At 42.2% G+C, this 25,674-nt stretch overlaps 1 protein-coding gene across 4 annotated transcripts in view; it reads right to left on the bottom strand.

The window, feature by feature from the left end:
* Rnf130 (ring finger protein 130) overlaps positions 1–25,674 on the bottom strand; it is a 115,498-nt gene that overhangs the window by 31,703 nt on the left and 58,121 nt on the right. For 2 of the 4 annotated variants that reach the window (XM_010623748.3, XM_010623747.3), the window contains 5 exons: positions 18,572–18,643; positions 16,774–16,856; positions 9,002–9,098; positions 6,948–7,152; positions 3,362–3,455 (listed from right to left, as the gene is read on the bottom strand). In XM_010623748.3, the coding sequence (XP_010622050.1) occupies positions 3,362–3,455; positions 6,948–7,152; positions 9,002–9,098; positions 16,774–16,856; positions 18,572–18,643 (551 nt within the window). The remainder of the gene's footprint in view (positions 1–3,361; positions 3,456–6,947; positions 7,153–9,001; positions 9,099–16,773; positions 16,857–18,571; positions 18,644–25,674) is intronic. The other 2 variants (XM_033761505.1, XM_010623749.3) reach the window with 1 other exon arrangement.

The following is a 25,674-nucleotide window of genomic DNA, read 5'->3' as shown; positions in this document are numbered from 1 at the left end:
GGGGCTGCTCCGGGGGAGGGTGGGGTGTGTGTGTGTGTGTGTGTGTGTGTGTGTGTATAGGGCTTCATGCTTCATCCCGCCCACAGGGTCTCGTGAGTGAATGCGCAGAGTCAAGCACTTACTGAAATGGTAATATACACATCGGTGACTACTAGTACCATGAGGAAATTAAACAGTTCTACTCATGTAGAGAGAGTGAAGGCTGCTATCAATTTTCAAGCTATCCCTAAAATGTCAAAACATCTTTAAAATTGTTTATATATAAGACTCTCTTATAAATGAATGAGGTTACCCAGAAAATTAAACCAAGGTAATTAAAATGAAAACAAGGATCTCCTTCTCTTACTGATAAAGGCAAAAAAGATAAATAAGACAAATTTTAAAGAATTCATAAATGAATAATTATAAATTTATTAATCTAAAAAACCCCTTTTCTGGAATAGAATCAAACAGGAATTTTTTCATCAACATTTCTGAGACACTGGGTAAAAATGATTATTTTTTCTATTACCTTCCACAAAAAAATGGCCTTTAAGAAGTAATTTATGCTTATTGAAAAAATAAAAGATTAAAGCATAAAAGCACAAATTTTAACTTAAGATAATCACAAGTCTTTTGCTGATCAACCTTCCATGCATCCACAAGTGTGTACACGCACACCCACACACACTCAATTTCTCTCTCTAAATGGAATCATGAATATTGGCCTTCAGTGGATTTGACTGAAGGCAGATAAGTAATAGTCAAATGAGTAACTGCAATATCAACCTGCTGCAAAGGCTAATGAGGGAAGGGTTGGACTAAGTCCTGGATCCTAGGATCCAAGCCATGCACGCATTTATGCACGGAGCTAAGATAATATGACTCAAGTACTTGATTTCGAGTCAGTTCCGTGTCTACTGAGCATTCTTTCCAGTATCTGACGCACAAACTGGGCATATGGCAGATTCTAGTGGCCATTAGGTGACCATTAAATTCCTTAATAATTCTGTACGAGCCCAGAATGTCACTATTTACTTGTACTGGCTATTACTCATTAGTAAAAATTTTACCAGAATTATTTACTTACATTATTATCACAATATTTACTTATATTATTAACCAGCCTGATGGGTCAGCATGGGAGTAAGTAAAAGAGGTGGTTGTAGGCAAAATAAATATTTCCCTCTGAACTGAGGTGTGAAGCACACACTACAGAGCCTCCATGGTTCTGTATCCTCTGTCATGGAAGAAATTAAATTCACCTGCCAGGTGATGAAGGCAAATGGCCATGTTAGTCACAGAACTTTGATACAACTGCAGCAGAATTGGTTTGGCTAACATTTATTGAGCACTTATTATATACCAGGCACTGTGCTAAGCATTTTAGGTATCCTAATTCTCACAAGAAACCTATAAAGTAGTTATCTTTGCTTTATTGATGAATAAAACAAGCTTCAGATAAGCTGTTTTGTTGTTTCTGGTACTGGGAATGAAACTCAGTGTTTTGTGCTTGCCAGGCAGGAGAGTGCCACTGAGCTAAATCCTCAGACAAGCTAAATCCTCAGACAAGCTTAACTGCCCAGGTCTCACAACCGAAAAATGGAGGAGCTGAGAGTCAAATCCAGGTGAGCCTCACTCTGGGGTCTGAACAGTTAACATAGTGCTCTGCCGAAGGGAACTGCGTCAGGGGTCGGAACAGAAGAACTTGGCTGCTCATCTCTCAACGAGGCAGCAGTGACTTCTCCGAGGGTTGGAGAATGTCAGGATCAGTTAGCAAACACCTACCCAACGGATCAGAGCAGAGGAAATGAAACCAAGTCACTGCAAGTGGAAGTTAAGTGCCTGTTGCTTCTACTTATGTACAATACTAAATAAATAGCATGAGACTGTTCGGTTATTATTAATCACCTAAATTGCCAAGACATAACTGAAGATGGAGAGTACAAAGTCCACCAGTACTAATTTAGGTTCAAATGTGGGGAGTGCCCTGGTGTTGCTTTCATCTCTAATTAGTTTTTACGAATACTAGTAAGAGAAAGAATTAAAAAGTAAAGGTCCAAAATTTAAAGCCAAACCAAACCAAAAAACCTTTCCTGTATCTTACTGCTGTGGGAAGCTGCTTTTGGAAAGTCAACTTACGTAAAAAGGAATGGGTCATTAGGAATCTTTAAATGTTCCCTTAGCAAGTCTTGATTAGCTAATTCAAACAAACCAGGTACAGTGGACCTTCAAGTTACAACTGACCTGACATATGAACAACTTGGGTTAATTAGGTCAATGGAAGATTCACCTGCCTCTTGTTAGCTACAGCTTGTACCCAGGTAAACATCCAGGTCTCAGCTGTACTGACTTAAAACCAGCTCTTGGAAACCAATGAAGTTCTAAGTCAAGGGTCCACTTTATTGTTTAATTTTCTTATTTAGGTGGGGATGTTGTTGGTAGAGGTGTTTCAGAATTTAAGATCTGCTAGAATAAATGAGTGAGCAAACTCGTAGCCCAAGTCATTGACCTGCATGTTTTTCTTGGCACCAACTTGTTATTACATGTAGGCTCAAACTTTTCAGTATTTAGGTTACTGTTTCAGCAGAAGCCAGGAAAATAACTTTGTAATAGTCAGAAAACTATCCTACTGTATGCTGTTTACTATATTGTAAATAACAGTGAGCAGTGGTCAATAAGTAGTTTTATATTCCTTTAAAAAATGGACTGTAACAGTGATCTAACCCATTTCCCATCCTCTGAAGAACATCTCCCCTCCAGCAGCCCCTACCAGCAACACTCAGCTTCCACCTGCATTCCTGGCCCTAAGAACTCCCTGCAGCAAAACCATTCCACCATGAAGGCATCTAAATGACTGATGTTCTTCCTTTTATTTTGGTGAAATCTGCCTTCCCCTAACCTACTCCTTGACCCCCATTCCGTCCTTTAAAGATAGGACTTTATCCTGAGGCCCCCTTCTTCTTGAGTCTTTATTGACATATAGAAACAGCAGGTCTTCTTTGTGATGGTTCGCTCCTGAAGGCTAAACATCCAAGTCACTGTCCTTGATATAGTTAAGGGTGCTGGTGTCCCCCCAGAGCTGACTGAGACTCCAGGTCAAGTCTGACTAGCCCACCTGCTGAAGATGAGGATGCTGACATTGTTTACTTATCACAACTGCATGGTTCCCTGGGTATTTGCTGAACAAGGTGAACTCCTAATCTGTGTGACTGACTAGAAATACATGTTCATGAAATAAGTTACTTTGCTAGCTATGATCCCATTAGGATCAGTATGAAGAAGGTGAAAATCCAATTCTCATCTCCTTTATGAAAATTTCTCTACATAGTTTTTGGGGATCATCTGGCACATGCAATCCAAAAAATAATTTGTTACTTACTCATTAGCATTCAAGCTAGCTGTGGCTCTGATGATCATGTAGCAGAGTGTGAGAGCACTGAGGAGGCCAAAACTGGCAATAATAAACCATTCTTCTGTTGACAAAGGAAAGGGAGGAAATCACTCTGGGGAGAAGGTTTAAGTCAAATCGATGCCAACATTTCCCTCAAATGCAACGAAGCAGACGTCACGGAGGTGTAAGCCAAAACCGGCTCAAGGAAGTGAAGCAGGAGGAGGTTGGCCAGAGAGCACTAAGTGGAGAAGGTTAGTGGAAGTACTGGTAGAAGCTGCAAGGGAGAAAGGAAAGCAGGGCCCAACCATTTCTTCCAGGGCAGGTCCTGAGGTAGGCGGCCACCAAACAGTGCACAGAGAACAATGTGCACATAAACTGCACGTGAACATCGATATCTTCGCTTAATCTAATTTAAATGACAGTAGAGAAATCATAATCATAGCCATCTTTCAAACTTCACTTTGTCGTTTCTGTATGGTTGCACCACTTCTTAGATAAAGGCTCAGAAATACAGAGCAGTGGCTCTCAAAAGGTCTCGCGGGTATTCCAAGCAGTTTGTAAGCTGGCTCCACAGCATTCGTGTCTACCTTCTCTTCTCTTACGGGACACTAAGAGTATTTACATTAAAAAGACATCTCCCTGGCGTCTGAAGAAAATAGGTAACATCCTTAAAAACCCCACTGCTGGCAAGCAACACGGGCTGTGGTAGCTTCATGGAGATGGAGAAGTAGAAGAGGCGACTGACAAGGTCTTGCCATCAAAGAGTTGAAAACCTCCGTACATAGAACCGTAAGGCCTTTTACCTAATGTCTGTCCCCATCCAGGAACTTAGTCACTATTTGCCTTTTTTAGTCAAGATAACATTAAAAAAACAGTATTTATCAAGAACTTCTAAAATAACCCAAGAACCAACCTAACTTCCTAAAAAGTCTTGACTATAAAATATTTCTTAGAGTACACGCTAACTAGGGGTGGTTTAACAAATTATTACTCATTAAAATCCCCCCTATATTTGTAACAAGGCAGAGAAGAAATATTTACACTTGGGATAACAAATGTTTAGTTAACTTGTATATGACGTGGCTTCTTCGGGGGGTGGGGTGTGGGGTGGTACTGAGGACTGAACCCAGGGGCTGCTCCACCGCTGGGTTATATCATCACTTTTTTTTTCTTTTTGAGACTGGGTCTTTCTTGCTAGGGTGTCCAGAGTGGCCTTGACCTTGTGATCTTCCTGCCTCGGGCTCCTGAGTGGCTAGGCTTATAGGCATGCCCTACTGTACCCAGCACATGGGTATTTTTTTCCCTTTGGTACTGGGGAGCGAACTCAGGACCGTGAGCTTGCCAGGCAGGCACAGTTCCACTGAGCTAAATCCCCAGCCCCACACTGGTATTTCTTAGACTGTGTTTCATGAATCCTTAAGCTGCATGCAAAACTGTGTGTGTATAGGCATTTTTCTAGAAAATGTTCACTGTAATTACATTTTAAAGGTTAAGAACTGCTCCTTAGGATTCCAGGACGCTGAGTTTGTGCTATGTGAGCATCTCTGCCTTCAAAATGCTTAGTAAACTCAATGCAGCCACTGCCTCAGCCTCAGAGTGAAGCTTTTTATTTAAGTTAAACTGAACATTTAAGAACCCTTACAAAACCTACCACTTTAATATGTATATATTTTAGGTTAAAAATGTATATTGGCATTTAAAAAAAAATCAAGAAGTGAGGAATGATTATCAATATCAAGAAGACTAATACAGCATTTTCTTTTCTTTTTAGTGCTTGGGACTTAACCCAGGGCCTGATATGTACTAAGCACGCAAAGTACAACTGAGCTATACCCCGGCCCTTCTCAGATTCTTTTACATGATAACCCGACTAACACTTAGAACTCCAATTATATTTCTGAATTCTGAATACACATACATGCGTGTCAGGGTCATTTTAATTATAAAAACTACTATTCAAAGAGAAGGAAACACCATCACAGTATGTTCAGTAGGCTCAGGCCTGTTCACAGTAACTCACACAGCTGGGGCTTCGGTCACCTCTGTCTACCACTGCTTATTTAGCACAGTGCCTTGCACACAGTGGGTGCTGGCTGAATGCATCCCAGTTGCTATGGAGCTATGGAGGTGTGGAGGCGAAAGGAGAAGCAGCTTGGGTCTAGTTTAATCCTATCAATTTTATTTATGGTATCATGTGTAAATTCTGCTAAAGGTGATTAATTTGGTAGATGAAGTAATATTTCTTTATCTGTATCTTTATGTAAGACTTTCAAAGAACATTTATACATAAAATATAACAAAGTCTGTACTTAATGTAGTAGTAGGTGCTCAATAAATGTATGATCAATGAAGGACTTACAATAACTCATTAATAAACAAACAACCTTTGGCTCCTTTACTACTACCAGGATCAATTTTTAAAAATGTAGACCACAAAATCTAAATGCCAAAATAAGAAAACTAAGAAATGCTGTTGAAACAAATCATTGCAAATAGTAAGAAATGAGCCAAATTAGCCAAGAAGAGTTTTACATATAACTGAACAGAGGCTCTTGGAGTTCAGACAACTGATAAAATAACACTGGGAAATCACCCTCTAAGGATAATCTCTGGTTGGTTACAAGCACACATCTCAACTGAGCAGACCACCTGAGTAAATGTGTAAAGAGAAAACTGTTTTATAAACCTATTATTCCTGGTTTTACTGACTCCCAGTGGTAAGCGGAGTCCCATCAGCTTCAGAGCTCGAAGCTCTAGGCGAGCAATAGCATAAACGGGAAGAGGCAGCACCAAAGTGGCAACGAGAAGGTGAGAGGGTGTTAGATGCAGACCGCACGTACAGAATGGAGCTGGAGAGACAGGCTGACTGTAGACGAGGTGAATGCCTACAACGCCCACACACGCTGCTGGGCACGCACGCCGTGGTCCACTCACACTGTCCATGGGCACCACCCTCAAAACACTTGGTGCATTTCTCTTGTGCCTGTCAACAGCTCCACAATCAAGATGCTCATAACCAGCTCATAACACGGTTCTTTAAAGGCAGGTTGCACTTCTTCGGCTTTTCCCCCATCTCATGCACAAATTATACTAAGAGACCAAACTTCCTTAAAAAGTATGAAATAAAGTGAGGGATGACAGGCCACTCAACTGTCCCTGCGGCTGACTTTCTAGGCTAAAATTCCAGGAAGTTGCCTGCAGCCTGGGAGAGGGACAGCACCAGTTCTCTAGTTATGCAATGTGCCAATGCTGCTGTCCACACCACACGCCAGGGTCTCCCTGAGAAGGCCTGTCAGCAATGCAGTGATTTCAAGAAGAGCTTATAAAGTAGTTAGAGACAAACCTCTGATGACTGCTCATCAAGGACAGTTACTCTTATTAATGAAATAGCAATACACCAGCTCCTTATGATTAATCACAGAAAGCTCTGTGATTCCAAACACCTGTCCTGACAGAAGTGGACAGCCCCCTTTCTCAGTTTCAGAGCTGCTGGCCCTGGTGGCCTTAACTCCTCTTGACAGTCGCCGCATGCCCAACGGAAGCAGAGATGCTGCCTGGTGCCTGGGCCACTTACTTGTTACTGCAATGTTGATTTCTCCCGCTCTGGGAGTGAGCTCCCCATCCTGAGGAAGAGGTGAGATCCCCGAAGTTCGCAGTGGCTCAAGGCCGAGGGCGTTGTCACTGGCAAGGTCACCTAGGGCTGATCTTCGGTTAACTGCCTGGGTTCTGGTGAGCCTTTCCATATCAAATGCTACATTATCAGTACACGGAAGATTTGGCTGCAAAATATTTCCAGATTAAGAATAGGTGTAAGAATAAAAAATTCTTTCATAAACTCATGATTTTTTTTTTTGTACCGGGGATCACACTCAGGACCTTGCACTTGTGAGGCAGGTGTGGCACCAATGAGCTAAACCCCAGTCCTAACCTCATGAATCTTTAACACTTCATTGCAAAGATTTCCCAAAGTTTGATTCGCATGGTTTTTCACATTTCCCTGCCCATCTATTTTTTTCCTCTCTAACCTAAGATGTTTTTCTCAAAAGGACAACTGATCTCCCAAAAAATGGTACAAAGGAAAACTACAATTTACTGCATAACTAAGAAAACTGTCCACTGTACCTCTTGCAAAGAAAAGACCATCTTTTATGGACTAGGTTCCCAGGCAGAGGAGCTATGACTGTAAAGCTGAGCGACATTCAGCAAGAGACAAACTGTATTTAAATGTTAATGTTGACAGATAGGACGTTAAGATAAAAATTCCTCTTGCATCCTACTAGCTTCTCTGAAATGCCCTATTTATCAGGTACTGTTTCTAAATGTCTTCTACCATTAGACACAAGTAAAACATACAGACAAGGGCAGATCAAAACTGAAAAGAGTTTTAAACTACAAAAACAATCCCTTTCAAAACCAAATCACTTAATCCTTTAGGAGAGGTATATAACAGCTTGGGGACAAAGTCTATCAATTAAAAAGAACATGTAAGAGGGCTGCGGATTTAGATCAGCAGCACCGCTCCTGCCTTGCAAGTGCAAGGCCCTGAGTTCAATCCCTGGTACCAAAAAACAAACAAACAAACCCCAAAAACAAAACAAAAAAGTGCACAGAAGAGTCTTCCAATCTAACAATATGAATATTTGGTTTCCCTAGCGACCTCCAGCTCTTTCTGTTTGTAGCTGACAGCACACGAAAAGCACAGGTGGGAAAGGTGACTGAGAAAAGTTTATAGAGAGAGAAGTTACAGCCAAACAAACTCAGAACTGAAGGATTTCTGAGCAAAAGAATTATATTTTAGATCACCCAAACGAGCAAAGCAAAGCAAAGGCAACTCAGTGTCTCAGATGGTCAGTGAAGGCCTGGCAGGTGGTCTCTGTGCAGCACATCTGCCCAATGTCCTTGCCAGGCTGTTCAAGGTTCTTCAAGGGCTTTGGTCACCATGTACGTGCCTTTGCTGCCTGAAACCACCACCCAAGAATCCAGAGAAACTGAGGAGGAAGGAACATAGTAACGACATAATTTTATATTATGTCAAATGCAGAAGAACTATTACTGGACCAAAGTTAAAAGTCTAATTGACTTGTGTGTGTGGTGCTGGGGAGGGAGCCCAGAAGCTTACATAGGCCAGGCAAAATTCCCAACACTAAGCCACACTGCCAGACCCTTCCTGACTTTTTTGAGACTAGAATAAGGGACATCCATGTCCTTGTCTCTATGTGAGTCCTTCATACATCCACCTCACAATAGAAAACACTTTTAAAAGTAGACTAGTACAGGGCCGGGGATTTAGCTCAGTGGTTCTGCTGCCTGCCTCGCAAGTGCAAGGACCCGAGTTCAATTTCTGACACACACACACACACACACACACACACACACACACACACACACAAAATAGACTAGTACAGTATTATCTTCTTTTCTAGACTTTGAAGTAATCTGGAAAAAAGGTACTGTTGGACCTTCAAAGTTGGACCTTCAAAGTTCTATGGCAAAGAGTCAGTGTATTTCTGTGTCACTAAATCATGTCTTCTACCATATGAATTGTGTTATACTGTATTACACGTTATGTTGTATTATACTTAGAAATATAATAGTACACAAAAGTAGCAATGAAGATAGGAAACATACCACAATTCCCAGGGCCTTCAAAATATTAAGTTTGCACATTGGACAGGTACAATGTTCACTAAGCCAGGGATCCACACAAGATTTGTGGAAAACATGCCTGAAAAATAATGGAGAATTATGTCATCAATGATATACTGAAAATCTACTAGATCAAAATGCAAAACAATAGAATTTTTAGTTAGTCTGTTTTTTCTCATTTTGGCATTTATTTGTAAGTTTCAAGAGCCAAAGGGGGAATTAAAGTACAATTTGCAGAAAACCTTCTGAACCCAATCTCCTATATCGACAGCACTGTGACGAGAACTGGTAAGTGGGATATGGCTGTTTGGACTTTATTTTTGTAGTGCTGGGGATGGAACTCAGGCCCTTGTGCATGTTGGGCAAATACTCTACTAAACTTAGCTAAATATCCTGCCTTCAAAAGAAATGATAAGGGGGGGGTGTCTCACTGTATTGCCCAGACTTGCCCATATTCTTGGGCTCAAAGGGATTTTCCTGCCTCAGCCTTCTGAGCAGCAGGGACTACAGACATGTCCACTGTGCTCAACTTGAATTTTTTTTTTGGTACTGGGAATCAAACTTGGGACCTTGTGTTGCAAGATAAGCAGGAACCACTGAGCTAAATCCCCAGCCCTGGACTTTTTATTTTATCAAAACTCAAAAAACACTTGAGGAAACCTAGAAAGTTTTAAGAATAAAGACAAACATAACTTTTAAGTCAGTTAAGGTTTCTAGAACAATTAGTGTGAAAATGGAAATTAAAAAAGACACTAAGTCACAATTAAATAAAAAAGTTCTCTATATAATTACTGGTTTTGCAGAACCCAACCTATGTTTATTATCTTTAAAAGTTACAACAAGGCAGTTGGAATTGTTGAAGGGGGTAAACTGGCAGTTCCAAGAATCAAGTAACGCTTAGCAAGTTTCAGCTGAAATGTTCAAGGGCCAGGTGTGGGTGACTGCTTCTCAAATCTGGAAACAGAAAGACACATCCTTGTTGGTGGGAAATAGGTCAGTCAAGGAAGGGCCTGCATTCTTAGGAAACGAACTTGTGCTCTTTGGAGGGGAGCTGCAGAAATCTCTCTCCAAGCTCATGTAATCCTGCACAAGAGTTCTGAGGGCTGCCGCCAAACCCAAGGGGCAGCCTTGGAGACTGGGCCACCTGGGAGGGGTAGGCGCCCATACAGACATGCAGGCACAATGGAAGAAATACTACAGCCAGGGTAAAGGACTCCTGAGAAAGACAGCGACCTGGGCCATAGGATGCCTTTAAAACACTTACTGTAATTTAACGTGCAATGTTTTGATTGCTCGTTGAGAAATGCAGTTTTGATTTTAAAAAAGAGGTTGAGAAAACGCACCCATTTATTTGGGCATAAGAATAAAGATCTATGAAGTCTGAGTTTATCAATTTAGCCCAACACTTTCAGATGGTGCATTTACCCAGAACCTCATCCTTCCGGAAGGCTCTTAAGTAAGGAAGCCAGAGACAAGACCCGAACTCATTCAGAATACAAAAGGTGCCATGTCTGCTGCTTGTTGTTGGTGCCTGCACACAAGAGTGCTCCAGAGTGGGTGAAGAAATCCTCACTGCAGGGATCCCTCAGCTTACTCTTCAGCAGCAGTCAACCATGCCAAGGCTGGCTGATGCTGAACACAGGCTCAAATAAGGCTTCCCAACTCATTTTGGGGACAGACCCCTTTGGGTCTAACATAAACTACAGAACTTCCCCACAAGAAGTCACAATGGCACCCTGGAACCTCTTCCTGATGTCAGGCATGCATTTTGGTGTGTGTGGCGGTGGCGGTACACAGAGCTTTGATGGTTCACCCAGAGCTGGGAGGGGTGGGGTGGTTGGGAAGTCCTCAGGGTCAGGTCTGCCTGTGCAGGGTGGTCAATGGGACTTGGCTGAATGATGAGGGGAGAAAGAGCTATGTGATCTCTGACCACAGTCACTCTGGTGGTGGAGCAGGAGCAGCTGGAGGTGAAAATCCTGGATTAAGCACATTTAAAGGGTGGCTCTGGCCAGTGTTTTTGCTTTTCCACTACTGGTTAATCTCAGAGAACAAAATGGCATTAACTCTCATGTTTAATTTCTAATGCTATATGAAATGAATGTTCTCTAGCTGCTCCTCTAACCTTGAGTTATAAGTGGATTCTTTTTTGGGGGGGTACTTGGGATTGAACTCAGGACCTTTCACTTGCAAGGCAGGCGGTAGGACCACTGGGCTAGATTAGCCAGCCCAATGGACTCTTTTCACGTTGGTGTTAATAACTTCTTCATTTTACATCTGTTGGTGTAGAAGAACAAGTGCCTTGTTCCCTGTTTCACCAGACAATTACAGTCCCCTCTATGCTGTCAAGTACTATAGTGACAGATGACAAAGACTGACTGGTTCTTAAGAGCCAAAGTAAGAAAACCTCTTTTTCTGAGTTAACTCAAAATTCAAAGGAACGTTTTCTGAGGAGGACATTGCTGAAGGAAGGCAAGGAAAGTGAAAGTAAAAGGAATGACAATGTGTTCCACACATGTACCACATCCCCTTCATGAATGTAATCATTCTGTGCCACACACACACACACACACACACACTGATAAACACAGAGCAGAACGATGTTCCCACCCTCTCCCCTTGTCAGCTAACTCCCAGCTCCCCTCCCTCTGTCCGCGGCACTTCTCTCCAGGATCCTGCGAGCTCAGCCTCTGTGCTGTTAGCCCTGACGTCTGCTCCAGCCACGTCACAGCTCTCAGTCCTGCACACAGCACTGAGGACGCGTCCTGCCCGCCAGTCTCCGACAGAAGCCCCTCTCCTCTTGCATGAGAGCATCTTGGTCCGCGCCCAGCACTGTCCTCTTCACCTTCCCGTTCGTGCTGGCTCAATCTGCTGCCTCACCAAATCCACTGTGACCCTTTCCTTCTGCGACTCCGCGGCCCACGGCCGGCCATGCAGTCTGCCTTCCAGCGGTCTCACCTGGAAGACTACGGGGATGGAGCAGTAAAGAATGTGGACTTGAGCGACTTCACCAGGCTGTCTGATCAACCGATGAAAAACTGTATGTGGAGCACTTAGAAAAGTCCCTGAGGCTGTGAGTAAAAGGAACTGGTAAGCAGGCAAAGTGAAGTCAAGGTTTTATAGGCAGCCCCAAGCAATGATCAGAACCTGCCATTCCCAGAGGACGACATCTCACTAGCTAAGGGTGCACTGGGCATGGCGCCTGGGGCCAGCAAGGCCTTGGAAAGAAGCCCCGTCCCACTCTCACCCTCAGAGACTCTGGTAATGAAATGCACACGAAAGCAGAGAAGGGCCCAACACACCAGGGCTGAGGGATACCCTGGGACGGAAGGCGGGCGATACGTGAGGGCCAGGGAGCCGTGGAAACGACAAGGGCTGTCAGAGCCCCAACAAAATGTGCTTCATCCCTGTAAGAACGACTTGGGGAAACAGAACACACAGCACACCGAACGACAAGAGAGAAAACCAGTGACACCTAAGTGCAGCTCCTCTCCTTCCTAATTTCTGCAACTAGAGAAGTCAGAGAAACGGAGAGGGAAGTGGGGGCGGAGAAGTCTACACTGAGAGTGAGTTGTTTTCACAACTCTGCAGTCTTGGGTGCCATGTCAAGGGCCTGGCAAACAAAAGGATTCAAGATTATTAAGGGTTAGAGATAAGAACTCCATTCCCTAATCGGGACTGGCAGCAGACGCTACGGATGCCGGAACTCTACTGAGGTGAGGTATTTGCAGCAACTCCTCCGTCAGCCAGCAGCCAGCTGACTGACCTGCTTTAGCTCCCAAGTTCCCGTATGTTTGCTCAAGCTGGGGCACTCTACTTCTGAAAGGGTATTTTTACTTACTAAAATTCTTGTGGTTAACCTTTAAGGTGACTATTTCTCAGTTTCTAAGACAGGCTGGCTAACATCCAAAGGATGATCAACTGTAATCAACTGGCACAAGCAGGAGGTCCCCAAAGCAATGCCAACTGCCATCTGTCCACAATAAATTAGTGAGACAGAAGACAAAAAGCAAAGGCCATGCAACAAAAAGTCAGCAATCCACAAGAGGCTCGAGATTTTTATATATATATATATAAAAGGCTTTGTTCAGCCCCCTGGTGGGCTTGGTGAAGATGAAGGACAGACAGACACAGGCACCTGGCTGTTTCTGTCCCTTAAGTGAGGTGAAGGAGAAGAGTCTAGACTTTGTCAAAGGCTGGCTGTGAAGGGCAGAACGGCAAGGTGGTGTTTTGAGGGGGGTGGTTTGAGAGTTTTAAAAACTAGAATAGGAAATCAGAGCATGATTAAATGCTGATGAGCACGGACAAAAGAACAAAACTGGAAGGAGCAAGGTCCCTGGGGAATGAATAGAGCAAGGTCCCTGGGGAAAGGAAGGAGCTGGCAGAAGTCCACGAAGTACAGCACCAGAATACAGGGCACTGCCTCCTCCATCCTGGCAGGACTGCCTTGGATGGGCAAGAAGGCAATCATGCTTGAGAGCCTGGGGACAGGAGGCGAGAGGATTCTGCCTGCTACTTTCTTTTTGAAGTTGGCTCTGTGAAGGGGGAGGAATAATGCAGTGAGTTAAGGTATTGAAGGGAAAATGAATATACCTGTAAGAGCTGAACAGAGAGAGCCAGCTGGGGCAGAAGGACCTGGGCAGCACTTGAGTCCCAGACTACCTAGCCAGTTCAGAGCCTCATGGGAAGACAGTGAAGGTTACAGCTACTTAGTTATGGGAGATACAGGAAGCTGTGGTAGGCGGGGACTCAGACTGCAGTAGATGAAAGAGGAAGGACAGGGTATCCTAGACAGAAAGCCTATTTCCTAGGCATAACAGAGATTTAAGAGTTAATACAAAGGTACTTGAGAGGCATCCAAAGGAACACACTTGGAGATGTAAAGAACATGTGTGTGGATGTCCACGAGGTCAGTGGTTCTCATCTGGAGACTTTGGGTTGTAACTGTGTGGTGTGGGTGGGCGGAGACCAAAGATGCTGATAAATATTCTGTGCACAGATAGTTCCTCCCACTCCTTCCCCCCAATGATCTGACCCTAAACCTCCACAGTGCCAAGGCTGAGAACTATGCTGTAGGACAAAGGTTGTCACAAAATGTTGCTCAATGTGGAAAGTTAATTTTTATTGCACCTGATGTTTTACTAAGCAGGTTAAGCGATAGTTTAGAGAAAGCTGTGACTTGCTGGGACTTGAGAGCTAAGAGTAATAAAGCACAGAGGAGAAGTGTGACAGGCCAGCAAGCACGCCCTGTCACGACAAGGCATGGACCGAGACCGCTGAAGGAACAGGGCTGTAACTAGGAGCCCAAAGAAAGTCTGCTGAGTCTGCCAAAGTCTTTGATACTCAAGCATGAAGGCTGAGAGACGGTTCTCTTCTTTCACCCACAGGAGGGTGTGGTCTTGCGACATCAGAGTCACTCAGAAACTCATTCAGTACACTAGGGTCCACCACGGTGTGTTTCTCACAGCCCCTCACTCATCCTGATGCATGGTCAGATTTAGAGATTTGGACCTCTCTGGGTTAAACTGAAGGGAAAAACAAAAACAAGAAACACACACACACACACACACACACAAAAAAAAAATCCACCAAAACCCCTTAGAACAGAACTCTGGAAAAGCCTAGGCTTGAGGGAAGAAGAGAACTAGAGCAAGCCTCCTGGACTCTATTTTAGGCTGAGACTCCCCTGAGCAAAGGACTCTCATTTTAGCACAGCCCAGGAATGGCTCCTCCACTTTAGTACTAGATGGTTCCAGGGGATCTGAGGCTGAGCTAGAAGACAGAGAATTTGTTTGTTTTTTGGTGCCACGGATCGAACTTTGGCCCTTGCGCTTACGAGGCAGGCGGTGGCACCACTGAGCCAAATCCCCGGCCCAAAATAGAGAATTTGTAAAGTTTTGGTTTTCCCTTGATCAAAGCAAGTGTCTGCTGATGATGCTTTGAAATGTAGCCCACTGATTATTTTCCTAATTTGTATGTGTATACGTGTTTCCTAAATTTAACCTCATGTTTTAAAGGTTGTAAATGAATACAAATGAGGAAAAACTGGTCATTATATAATTTAAATTTTCTATAGGATAGCTGACATTTAGTTTCATAGATTTTCTTTGAATGTAAACTACAATGACTTGACCTCCAGAATCCTGGATTTGTTTCAAGATATAAAATTCTTATTTTTTTTGTACTGGGGATTGAACTCAGGTCCTTGCACTTGTGAGGCAGGTGGCAGAACCACTGAGCTATTTCTTATTTCTTATTTTTTTTGTACTGGGGATTGAACTCAGGTCCTTGCACTTGTGAGGCAGGTGGCAGAACCACTGAGCTAAATCCTCAGCCCTGATACAAAATTCTTAAGTCCTATGATTAAAAGCAAACGAAAAACCAAAAAACAGATTTTCCTAGGCTCAAAACAGATTACTTTGTAAATACGTAACATAAGACTTGTTTAGAGACAACTACTCAGTATTATTTACCCACATGCACAGTATTTTAGTGTGGGAGTGTTTGTGGTTCTGAGGGTTGAATCTAGAGACTCATACTCTAGTGCTGAACTATACCCCCTGCCCAACACGGTATAATTAGAAGGCTGAGTTATGTGGATCTCTTTTCAAGAAGAGAGAAGAGAACAAAGAAAAAGTCTTCCGTTTTGGTTTCTTCAGTAGATGACTTTACAGTTTTCCAATTGATAGTCAGAAACATGTATCTTAATATTTTGTATTCCCTAGCTTGGGATAGGACCAGGGTAGAACTCCATATGCTACTAAAGAAAATGTGCTCTTTTTAGGCACCAAAGTTCCCATGCACACTCCTGGACGGAGGTTTGCACCCATGGCCAGCATTAACAGCAGACCTCTCTATTGGCTCTGCAACTTCTGACTGTGTGTTCCTCAAGCATCCACTGTGACTAAAGGCTTGGTCCCAAGGGTGCTGCTGGCAGATGGTGAAACTTTTGAGGGATGGGGCTCAGTGAGAAGTCCTTTGGCCACTAGGGTGTGAAGCTCCTTTGGTAATTCTCAAACACGGTTGTTAGAAAAGAAGCAAGCCTGGCTCACCTGGTCTCTCTTCCTGACCTCTTTGCTCTCATGGGCCACCACTAGGATGTGACATCTGCTGTCCGCCCCAGAGGTCAAACTGATCTGCCCCTGCCTGGTCCCTGGTTGTGGACTTCAAGCCTCCCACACTGTGAGCAAAACAAATCCCTTTCTCATTCTAAGTAGCCTGCCTCAGATATTTTGTTAAGGTAATGAAAAGCTAATATAAATGGGAAACACCCTTTTTAGATTATCTGGCGTCAGAGGGCTGTGGAAAACAGTGAATGTGATTTGCTCTGACTTGGAGCAGCACAGAGCAGGGATCAGTCCATTCTATGCTGCATGGCCAAGCTTCAAGAAAAGACTTAGTTCAAGTCCCTAGAGCCACGGTACCCACAGACTAGTGAATACTGCAGAAGTCTTGCCAGAGGGCCCAGTGACGAACTCTGAAGATGAACAGGAGGCAGAACAAAACTCCTAAGTTACAAGCAAGCATCTAATGATTGTGTCTCGTGTGCTTCTCACAGCATATGTACATTTAGTTCCTGAGAAGCAGTGCTGTTCACTGGTGATCACAGCCTCCATGGTGAACTGTGTGCAGTGGCCGTAGCTGCCAGAACAGCCTGGGCCAGGTGGCTGTCAGAAGTAAGTGGACACCTACTCTAAAGGGAGACATACAAAACACATTCATGTCATTCTTTTTTTAAAAAAAGAAAGCTCACATACTTGCAGGGAAGAATCCGAACAACATCATTCTGTTTATAGCTCTCTATGCAGACTGCACAATGATCAAAGTCTGGGTCTGTTTCCTAAAAAGAAGAGCACAGGGCACAAGTCACATGCTACACCTGTACAAATGGAGGACACAGTTCAGTTGAGAATGTTCCTGTGGCAGCTACTGTAAGCAAATACTCATAAAGTGAAAGCTATCAGAGTAACAAAATAAGCTTTCATTTGCTCATATAAATTATACTGATCCAAATTCTATCTAAGCCAATCTTTGTCTTGAAATTGTGTCATAGTAATAGATGATAATTCTGTTTATGAGATGTCGTAGAATTTTCAAGCCATAGTTTTAGTGTTTTTCAAGATTTGCACTGACTATACTACCTTGGCTCGTCATTATGCTCCTACCCTTCCACCTGCAGTGCATGGTGGGTTTGTCTGAATAGTCTTTACTGTGTACCCTACACAACCTGGGTCTTCATCAGGAGGCTCACTTGACCCCCGCACCCAAGCACAGCCAACAAAGATGGCACTCTGCAGGCTGCTGTCCAGAAACCACCCCAGGACCAGGAGTTCTGCATGCAGTCGCAGATTTAAAGGAGATCGCAACTCAGCATCTGGTCTTTACCAAGAGTCAGGGAAAATCAATCAGATGTGTGGGCACCAGGCTAATTTTCTTTCTCATAAGGGCTGAGGAGATCCCAACAGAGCTGTCATTAAATAGAGCAAGCCAGCAGCCTAAGCAGGAAAGGTGAGACTGTGCTGGGTCACTGCCACTTGGAATGAAAGTCAGTGGGACAGCTCTTGGCAGGTCTGGGGGTGCACTAAGAAGATGTGTTGGCTTTAATAATTAAAAGGAGGATTGCTTTGCGCTACTCTGGGGGACAAAGGAAGATGGGTAGATTAGACAGCTTCAGGGAGGTTCAAATTACAGTAATATCAGGTAAAGGCCAAGGAAACATTTGTACTGGTTACCACCCCTCTGGAGATAAGTGCAGCTCTTTTGATGCTGCTTATATTTTCTCTTTCTTTTTTCATTGTACTAAGAGAAAGTCTCCTCCTCTGAAGTTGTATCAAGGACAAGTACATATGGAGGCATCATAGCAATGAGAATAAAAAGGGGTAAAGTCCAAGAGGGTGGGAAAACGTAGGAAGATGAGAATCTTCTGAAATCATCCTTCCAGCACTTTTTGCTAACACGTCAGCACTGTGGGCAGGAGGCAGATTCAGAGATGCTATCTTTTCATTCTGGTAATTCTTGTGTATGCTGAACGTAGGGTCTAATATTAAGGTGTTATTTTTGCTTACAGAGAAGCAGGGTCTGAGGTCTGATGGGGGATTCTGGTTCAAGGCCTTAGCAACACCTTTTGTCACTGCTTCCTCAGGCTCTATCCCCCAAGCGTTAGCCCCAACCCTGACAAACTGTGCTCTTTCAAACTGCTTGGCCTACCACAGAGAGAGCCCCCTGCTAACTGAAGCACTCTAGAAACGCAGGTCTTTAGTTCTCCACTTAACTAGTGAACAACCAAACCCCAAACAGACAAAGTTGTAAGGAATATAAAGAAAGCACAGAGTCCCTGGTTATTTAATGTACAAAGTAGAATTCTTGGAAGATGTATGCTGAGTTTCAGGAGAAGAAAGCTGAAGAAAACCACAGCTGGTAAGGAGGCTCTTCACACTTAGGGTGGTAAGTACATCTGAAGTTGAGGGAAGTTAGAGGGCTAGCTGAAGGGCTTCCTGATGACAAGTAAAGCAAGAACAGGGTTTCCAAGATGAGGCAATGTTATCATTACTGTACCTTATCACCCTTTTTTACTGTTCTGGTTGTCAATTTACTGATGGCTCTCTTGGCTGCATCTCCAAGACGACGCTATGAAATGGCAAATAAAAACAGACATTAAATGTTAAGATCTATAAATCATGGTCTTCATTTTTCAATAATTAAAGGTATAAAGTCCCTGATACCTGATATCACTCTGTCACATCATGTAAGAGGATTCTAAAAACAATTAGAAAAACTCGCAGCTGTTCTCATTCAACATTCTTGCAGCGAAAAAGGCAGGTACCACAATCACTTTTGCATTTTGGATGTGATAAACATGAGAGGTACTGCAGCATTAACACACTCTGTTTCTTGCTTACTCCAGAGCTGCTCCCTTCCCTGATCTAACAGCTTTCAGACTGTGCACTGGAGATGGTCACTGCTAAGGGTGCAAACTATCTTGGCAAAAGAAACTTCCAATGCTCCCTGAGCTCTTATCCCAGCATCAGGTGTGAGAAAAGATGCAGTCCTGGGCTCTACTTGTAGTTACGTTACTACTTTGCTCTGTTAGTGAGGAAGTACATTTACCGTTCCAGGGCTGCTTTTCTCATTGAGTTAAGTCAGATCATCTCTAAATGGGATTTCAGCCAACATTTTGCCAGACACACCAACAACTCAAAGGTGCAAAGACAGCGAGCTCCAAACCTCAGAAAGCTTTCTGAACTGAGGGAAGACAAGTAAACACATTTTAACTTAACGTGAAGAAAGGCTGTCCTGGGCGGTGCGGCAGTAAAAGGAGGCAAATTCATGTGGAGAGAAGGGTAGGGCAGGGCACAAGGGGAATGTTACAGTCTTTCCAGAAATGATGCCAGAGCTAAGACGTGGACAGATGCATAGGAAGGTGTCTGATGAGGAAGAGCACAGGGTTAGGAACAGGGATTGTGAACAAAGGGATTGCCTGGTAAAGACAAGTGTGAAGCACAGGTGCTTCATGAAGGAAAGCACACACGTCAATGTTCCTGGTGAGCACCTGTTTCACAGTTAGAGTCTACACGGGAAAGCCAGGTTCAAACTAAGATTGTCCTAGGCACAAAGGGGCAAAAGGTCGTTCTACACACAACTAGATCTTAAAACTTCGCGAGCAGAGGCAGATGCTGAAGCTGAAGGAGTAAGGCTGGTACTAAAACAGGGAGAACTTAGATTTCCTGAGAAAGATTTTTACAAATCACAAAGTTCTAGGAGACATTTAAACATACACGAGTAATTTGTAATTTAATGAACACCCATGTACCCACTATCCAACTTCAATGGTCAATGTATTATCTGCATTTTTCACCTGTTTGATGCCACTGGCTTATCTACCACAACTCAACGCTGTCTCTGACTCAGACATACAATCTCTCTGTCTATAGAATGAATCACTGTCTTTCCTTCCTTCCTTCTCTTTCCTCCCTCTGCCCCTTCCTTTTTTGGTAGCAGAGACCGAACTCAGGGCCTTGCACTTGCGAAGCAGGTGTAGCATCACTGAGCTAAATTGCTGGCCCTCTCTCTCTTTCCTTCTTTTTCTTTCCCAGGTATTGGGAATTGAACCCACACTGAGCTACATCCTTTAGTCCTTTAAAAAATATTTTATTGTGAAACAGGGTCTTTCCAAGCTGCTAACTTGCCCAGGCTGGGCTCAATCTTGTGATCCTCCTGCTTCAGCCTCCCAGAAAGCTGGGATGACATATGTATGCCACCACACATCTGTCTTCAGAATGTGTTTTGACAAGTGGATTCTTTCAATCAGGGTACCAGTCTGAACACTGCCATCTGGATCCTATGTCTCTCAGGCCTCTTTTAATTCATGAGCCCTATCATCCCTTTTAAATAGCTTTATAGAGATACAACTGAAGTAAACCGCATATACATAAATGGCACACTCTGACGTGCAATCACACTTTAAAATACTATGAATTTTATATCTCCATTTTTATTTTCATGTACTGGGTTAGTAGCATTTTCTAAATTTTAATACATTTTCATTTAGTTAAATAGTTTTCTAATTTCCCTTTTTATTTCTTCTTTATCCCATGGGTTATTCAGAAATTTTCAAATGTTTGGAGATTTTCCAGAGAGATTTTTCACTGACTTACTTAATTTTAAGTGCCCAGAGAACATACTTTGAGGGAACCTGAGTCCCTTTAAATTTATTGAGACTTGTTTTATGGTCTAGAATACACTTCAAAAGAATGTGCATTGTTTTAATTGAGTGGAGTTTTTTTTTTTTTTTAAATAAATGTCAAGCTGGTCAAATTAGTTGATTATGCTGTTCAAGTCTTACATACTTACTGATTTTTTTTGTCTACAAATTCTTCCAATTATTGAGGGGGATACTGAAATCTCTGAGTATAACTGTAGTCTTTTTTTTTTGGTACTGGGAATAGAACTTGGGACCTTGCACTTGGAAGGCAGGCACTGGGACCACTGAGCTAAATAATCCCCAGCCCTACTGTGGGTTTATTTCTCACTGCAATTCTATCAGTTCTTACTTTATGGTTCTGAACCACTGTTACCGAGGTGAATAAATGTTTATTTAGGGCTATAACAGGCTCTTGGTAAAGTGGCCATTTTATTAAGAAGTGATTTTCATCCCTGGCAACAGCTGTGCTCGCACATCTATTCTGCTATTCATGTAGCCACACCAACTTTATTTTAATTTGTGTTGTTAGTATGGTATTTCTCTCCCCTAACCTTTTAACCTATTTGTATTTGTTTGTTTACATATATATATTTACACACACACCTATATACATATACATATATATATTTATTTATCCCCCCCTTTGCTGTGCTGGGTATGGAACCCAGGTCCTCAAACATGCTATGCAAGTGTTGTACCACTGAGCTATATCCATAGTTCCTTTATCTAATCTCTTAATTTCTGCTTCCCACTGGGGTGTTAAGGCCATAGACAGAGGTAGTGATTAGGTTATGTTTAGGTCTATCTGCTTGGTGTGTTGTCTATTTTTATTCTATTTATTTTCCCCTTTTTTGGGTTGAGAACTTTCAGTGGTTCCACTTACCTCCTCTGTTGGCTAGTTATATACCCTTTTGTTATTTAGTTGCTTTAGGGATAATGTATTCCTCTTCAATCACAGTTGAACTTCAGGTAATTGTACTACATGCTACAGCGTAAGGGCCTCACTTGGCACACCTGGATTTCATTCCCTTTGGCCTCTGTGCCACTTTGTCAACCATTTTGCTTACACATATTCTACAAACCCTGAAACACTGTTACCATATTTCAGGGTCTGGCTAAGCAGTTCAGTCTGGCCTTCATCATTACGTTGCCCAGGCCAGTTTCAAACTTGCAATCCTCTCGCCTCAGCCTTCCAAATGCTGGGATGACAGGCATGTGCCATCATGCCAGCTTCATATTACCTTTCTGGAAATTAAAATATCCTTTAATTGAAGTAAAAACACCACAAACCTTGCTATCTTTTTTTTTTCTTTTTATTGAGGTTATTGGTACAATCTAGGTATACAATACAATCACATTCATCATTGGGATTCTGTACCTTTACATCAAACCTTGCTATCTTAATCTTTATTTTGTTATTCTTTGGAGGTCTGGCTATGTAGCCCTGGCGGGCCTTGAACTTGTGGCAATTCTCCTGCCTCAGCTTCCCAAGTGCTTGGCTTACAGGCATGCCTGGCCATTATCTTAATCATCTTTGTTTGTTTGTTTGTTTGTTTGTTTGAGACAGGGTCTCACTCTTTACTTGAGACTGACCTGAAACTCACTATGTGGCCCAGGCTGGTCTCGAACTCAAAGCCATCCTTCTGCCTCAGCCTCCTGAGTGCTGGGATTAGAGGTGTGCACCACCATGCCCGGCTCATCATCTTAATCATTTTAAATGTATAGTTCAGCAAGTTAAGTATTTTCACTTAACCAATCTCTAAAACTCTCTTAAACTTGCAAAATGGAAACTACTCACTGGACAGCTACTCTCCATTTCTCCTTTCGAGCCCCTGGGAACCACTATTCTACTTTCTGTTGCTGTAACTTTGATCATTCTTTGTATCTCAAATAGAATCATAAAAGTATTTGTGTTTTTGTGACTAGTGCATTTTGCTTGGCTGTAGATCTTCAAGGTTTATCCTTACAGATGCCCCCAGAGTACCATTCCACTGAAGGATGCTCCATTCATATGCAGATGGTCTCAGGCTACATGAACCTATTGGCTACTATGAATTATGCTGCTGTGAACATGGATGTGCAGGATGTTTGAGTCTCTCTGTTTTCAATTCTTTTGCGTATGAAGCCAGAGTGGAATGACTGAATGATATTAATGTCTAGGGATTGACAGGCCATTTTCGCCACTGGATACATCTGACATATCTACTAGAGGTCTGATTCATCCACAGCCATCCCAACAGTTATGTTTTAAAATTATTATTCATCCCAATGAGCATGAAGTGAGCGCTTACTATGATCTTCATCTGCAGTTCCTTAACAACTAGTGGTGCCAAGCATCGCTCCATGTGTTTATTGGCCATGTGTATACCTTCTTTGGAGAAGTATCTAATGCTTCCTTTGCCTATTTCTTAATTTTTTTTTTTTGGTTGTTACTGAATTATAGGAGTTGTTTTTATATTCTAGATAGTAATTTCTTATAAGAGAAATGATTTCTAAAACTATTTTCTCCTATTCCATGGCTTTCTTTTCACTCTTTGGAGATTATTTTTTTTTTTAAGACAAGGTCTTGTTATGTAGTTCAGGCTGGCCTCAATCCTTCTGCCTCAGCCTCCTGAGTGCTGAGATTACAGGCTGGGCTCTACCATGCACGGACTGGATCATGTTCTTTGATGCACAAAGATTTTTAAATTTTGTACTTTAACATATCATTTTCTCCTTTTGTTATCATGTCAAATAAATTAATACCAAATCCAATGTCATGAAGCTTTTCTCCTTTGTCTTGTTCTAAGATTAGATTTTAGGTTTGTCTCATGTTTAAGTCTGTGGTCCATTTGAGCTAATTTTCATTGATGGTATGAGTTTAAATTCATTCTTTTAGGTGTGGCTATCCAATCTTCCTAGCACCACAGCTGAAGACTTATCTGCACTTAATGATCTTGGCTTTCTTTCCTATTTTCATGCCAGCACCACAATGGTTTGACTATAGCTTTGTAGTAAATTTTAAAGTCCAGAAATTAAGATTTCAACTTCCTTCTTTTTCAAGATTGTTTTGGCTATGTGGGACCCCTTGAGATTTCATATTAGTTTTAGGACAGAGTTCCTATATTGGAAAAAAATACCATTAGGATTTGGATAAGGATGGCACTGAATCTATGGATTGCTTTGGGTAGTACTGACATCTTAATAATCTGGAGTTTTCCAATCCCTGAACACAAAATATCTTTCCATTTAAAAGCGGAGTATCCCTACTTTAAAAACTTGAAATGCTCTGAAATCACATGTTCAAAACTTTTCAGGTTTTGGAGCATTTTGGATTTTGGAATAGGAATGCTCAACCTGTAAAGTCTATGATATAAATATTCAAAAAAAATTTTTTTTGGTATTGGGAATCAAACTCAAGACCTTGCACTTGCAAGGCAGGCAGTGGAATCACTGAGCTAAATCCCCAGCTCCCCCACCAAATTTAAAAACCTCTAAAATCTGAAACATATTGTTCTTGAACATTTCAGATAAGGGATACTAAACCTGTACTGGCATCTTTTATTCCTTTCAGGTATAAACATTTCATAGTTTTCCAGGTATAAGCCTTTTACTTCCTTAGTAAGTTTATTTTCAAGTATTTTATTCTTTTTGATGCTACTAGAAAGGGATTTCTTTTCTACATTTTTCTGATTTATCACAGTGTCTAAGATATATTTTGAAGGTAGATGGATTAGATACAGGTAGGAGAGAAAGCAAGGGGTTGAAGATGATACTGCAGTTTCTGGACCAGAGTAACTTAAAGAGAACAGAATCACTTGACATGGGGAGGACACAGGGAGAACAAGTGTGGAAGGAACAGTGAGAGTTCAGTTTTGAATGCATTACATATTATTTCCTTAAGTACTTCTGGATGACAACCGTGCTGCCATACATGTGCTGGATGACAACCCCTCCAGCCTGGAGGTTTTCTTATACACAGGGGCTGAATAGTTCTCTGGTGAGTATGTCACATAGTCAGACCCTGTAGATAGCAGGTTCTGTTCTGTTGTTTTCTTTTCCTATGTGTTTCTTTCCTCTTCATTCCTGTGTTCTATGAATGCTAGTTACCTTGCTCTCCAGTTGTACCAGATCTTTTGTCTCAAATGAGGGAGTTCACTGAGTTCTGCTGGGACTCTTTATGTACAATGGCCTGGGATCTTCAAGACACCGAAGCCAAATGATCCTAGACTCCTCTCATTTGTTTCCAATTTCTCAGAGATCTCTAGCCTTTGCTGCCTGATATCTAGTGCTTGAAACTGTCTCATATTTTCTGTTGGGCTTTTAAATTTTTAATTATTTCGGGCAAGGAAGGTGAAGCAAATCCATTGTTCCATGTTGGACCTAAGCAGATAATCGCTAAAGCTTTTTGTTTTTGGTACCAGGGATTGAACTCGGGTCCTTGCGCTCGCAAGGCAGGCCACTGAACCTCTGAGCTAAACCCCCGGCCCAATAATTGCTAAATCTATTTGTCCTCTAGAATGTCCAATATTTAAATCTGGCTAGTTGTTTTCTTTTGGTATCAACCCTCTTGGCTAGTGTTATTTCACTTGCTTGCATTTCTTACATAATGGTTGTTAGATTCGAGTATAACTGCATTGGTTAGAATACTACCTGCCAAGTACATTGATACTAAGTTACTGATATCCTATCAACCTTGTGTTTGATCCTGGCAATCACTGATGATCTGGAATGAAATCCATCATTTCATTAATAGTTACAAAAATGGTGATTTTTCTAATTCTATAATTAACTTATTACTTGGAATTCTGTTAAAAAATTTCCCTCATCAACTAGCTAACTATTATTCAACAGTTTGTATAGGAAAAAACAGAAGATAAACCATTTTAAAAAATGTGATTTTTAGAGTAACAATCTGGTCCTCTACTACCTCCAGTACCAGTCACTTGCAGCTTTTATTCTGTGCATCCTCCAACTG

Source organism: Fukomys damarensis, unplaced genomic scaffold, assembly GCF_012274545.1.
Source record: "Fukomys damarensis isolate Sample0158 unplaced genomic scaffold, DMR_v1.0_HiC HiC_scaffold_9, whole genome shotgun sequence".
Lineage (NCBI taxonomy): Eukaryota > Metazoa > Chordata > Mammalia > Rodentia > Bathyergidae > Fukomys > Fukomys damarensis.
Note: the sequence above shows the minus strand (reverse complement) of the source record. Positions and strands in the feature narration are given on the sequence as shown.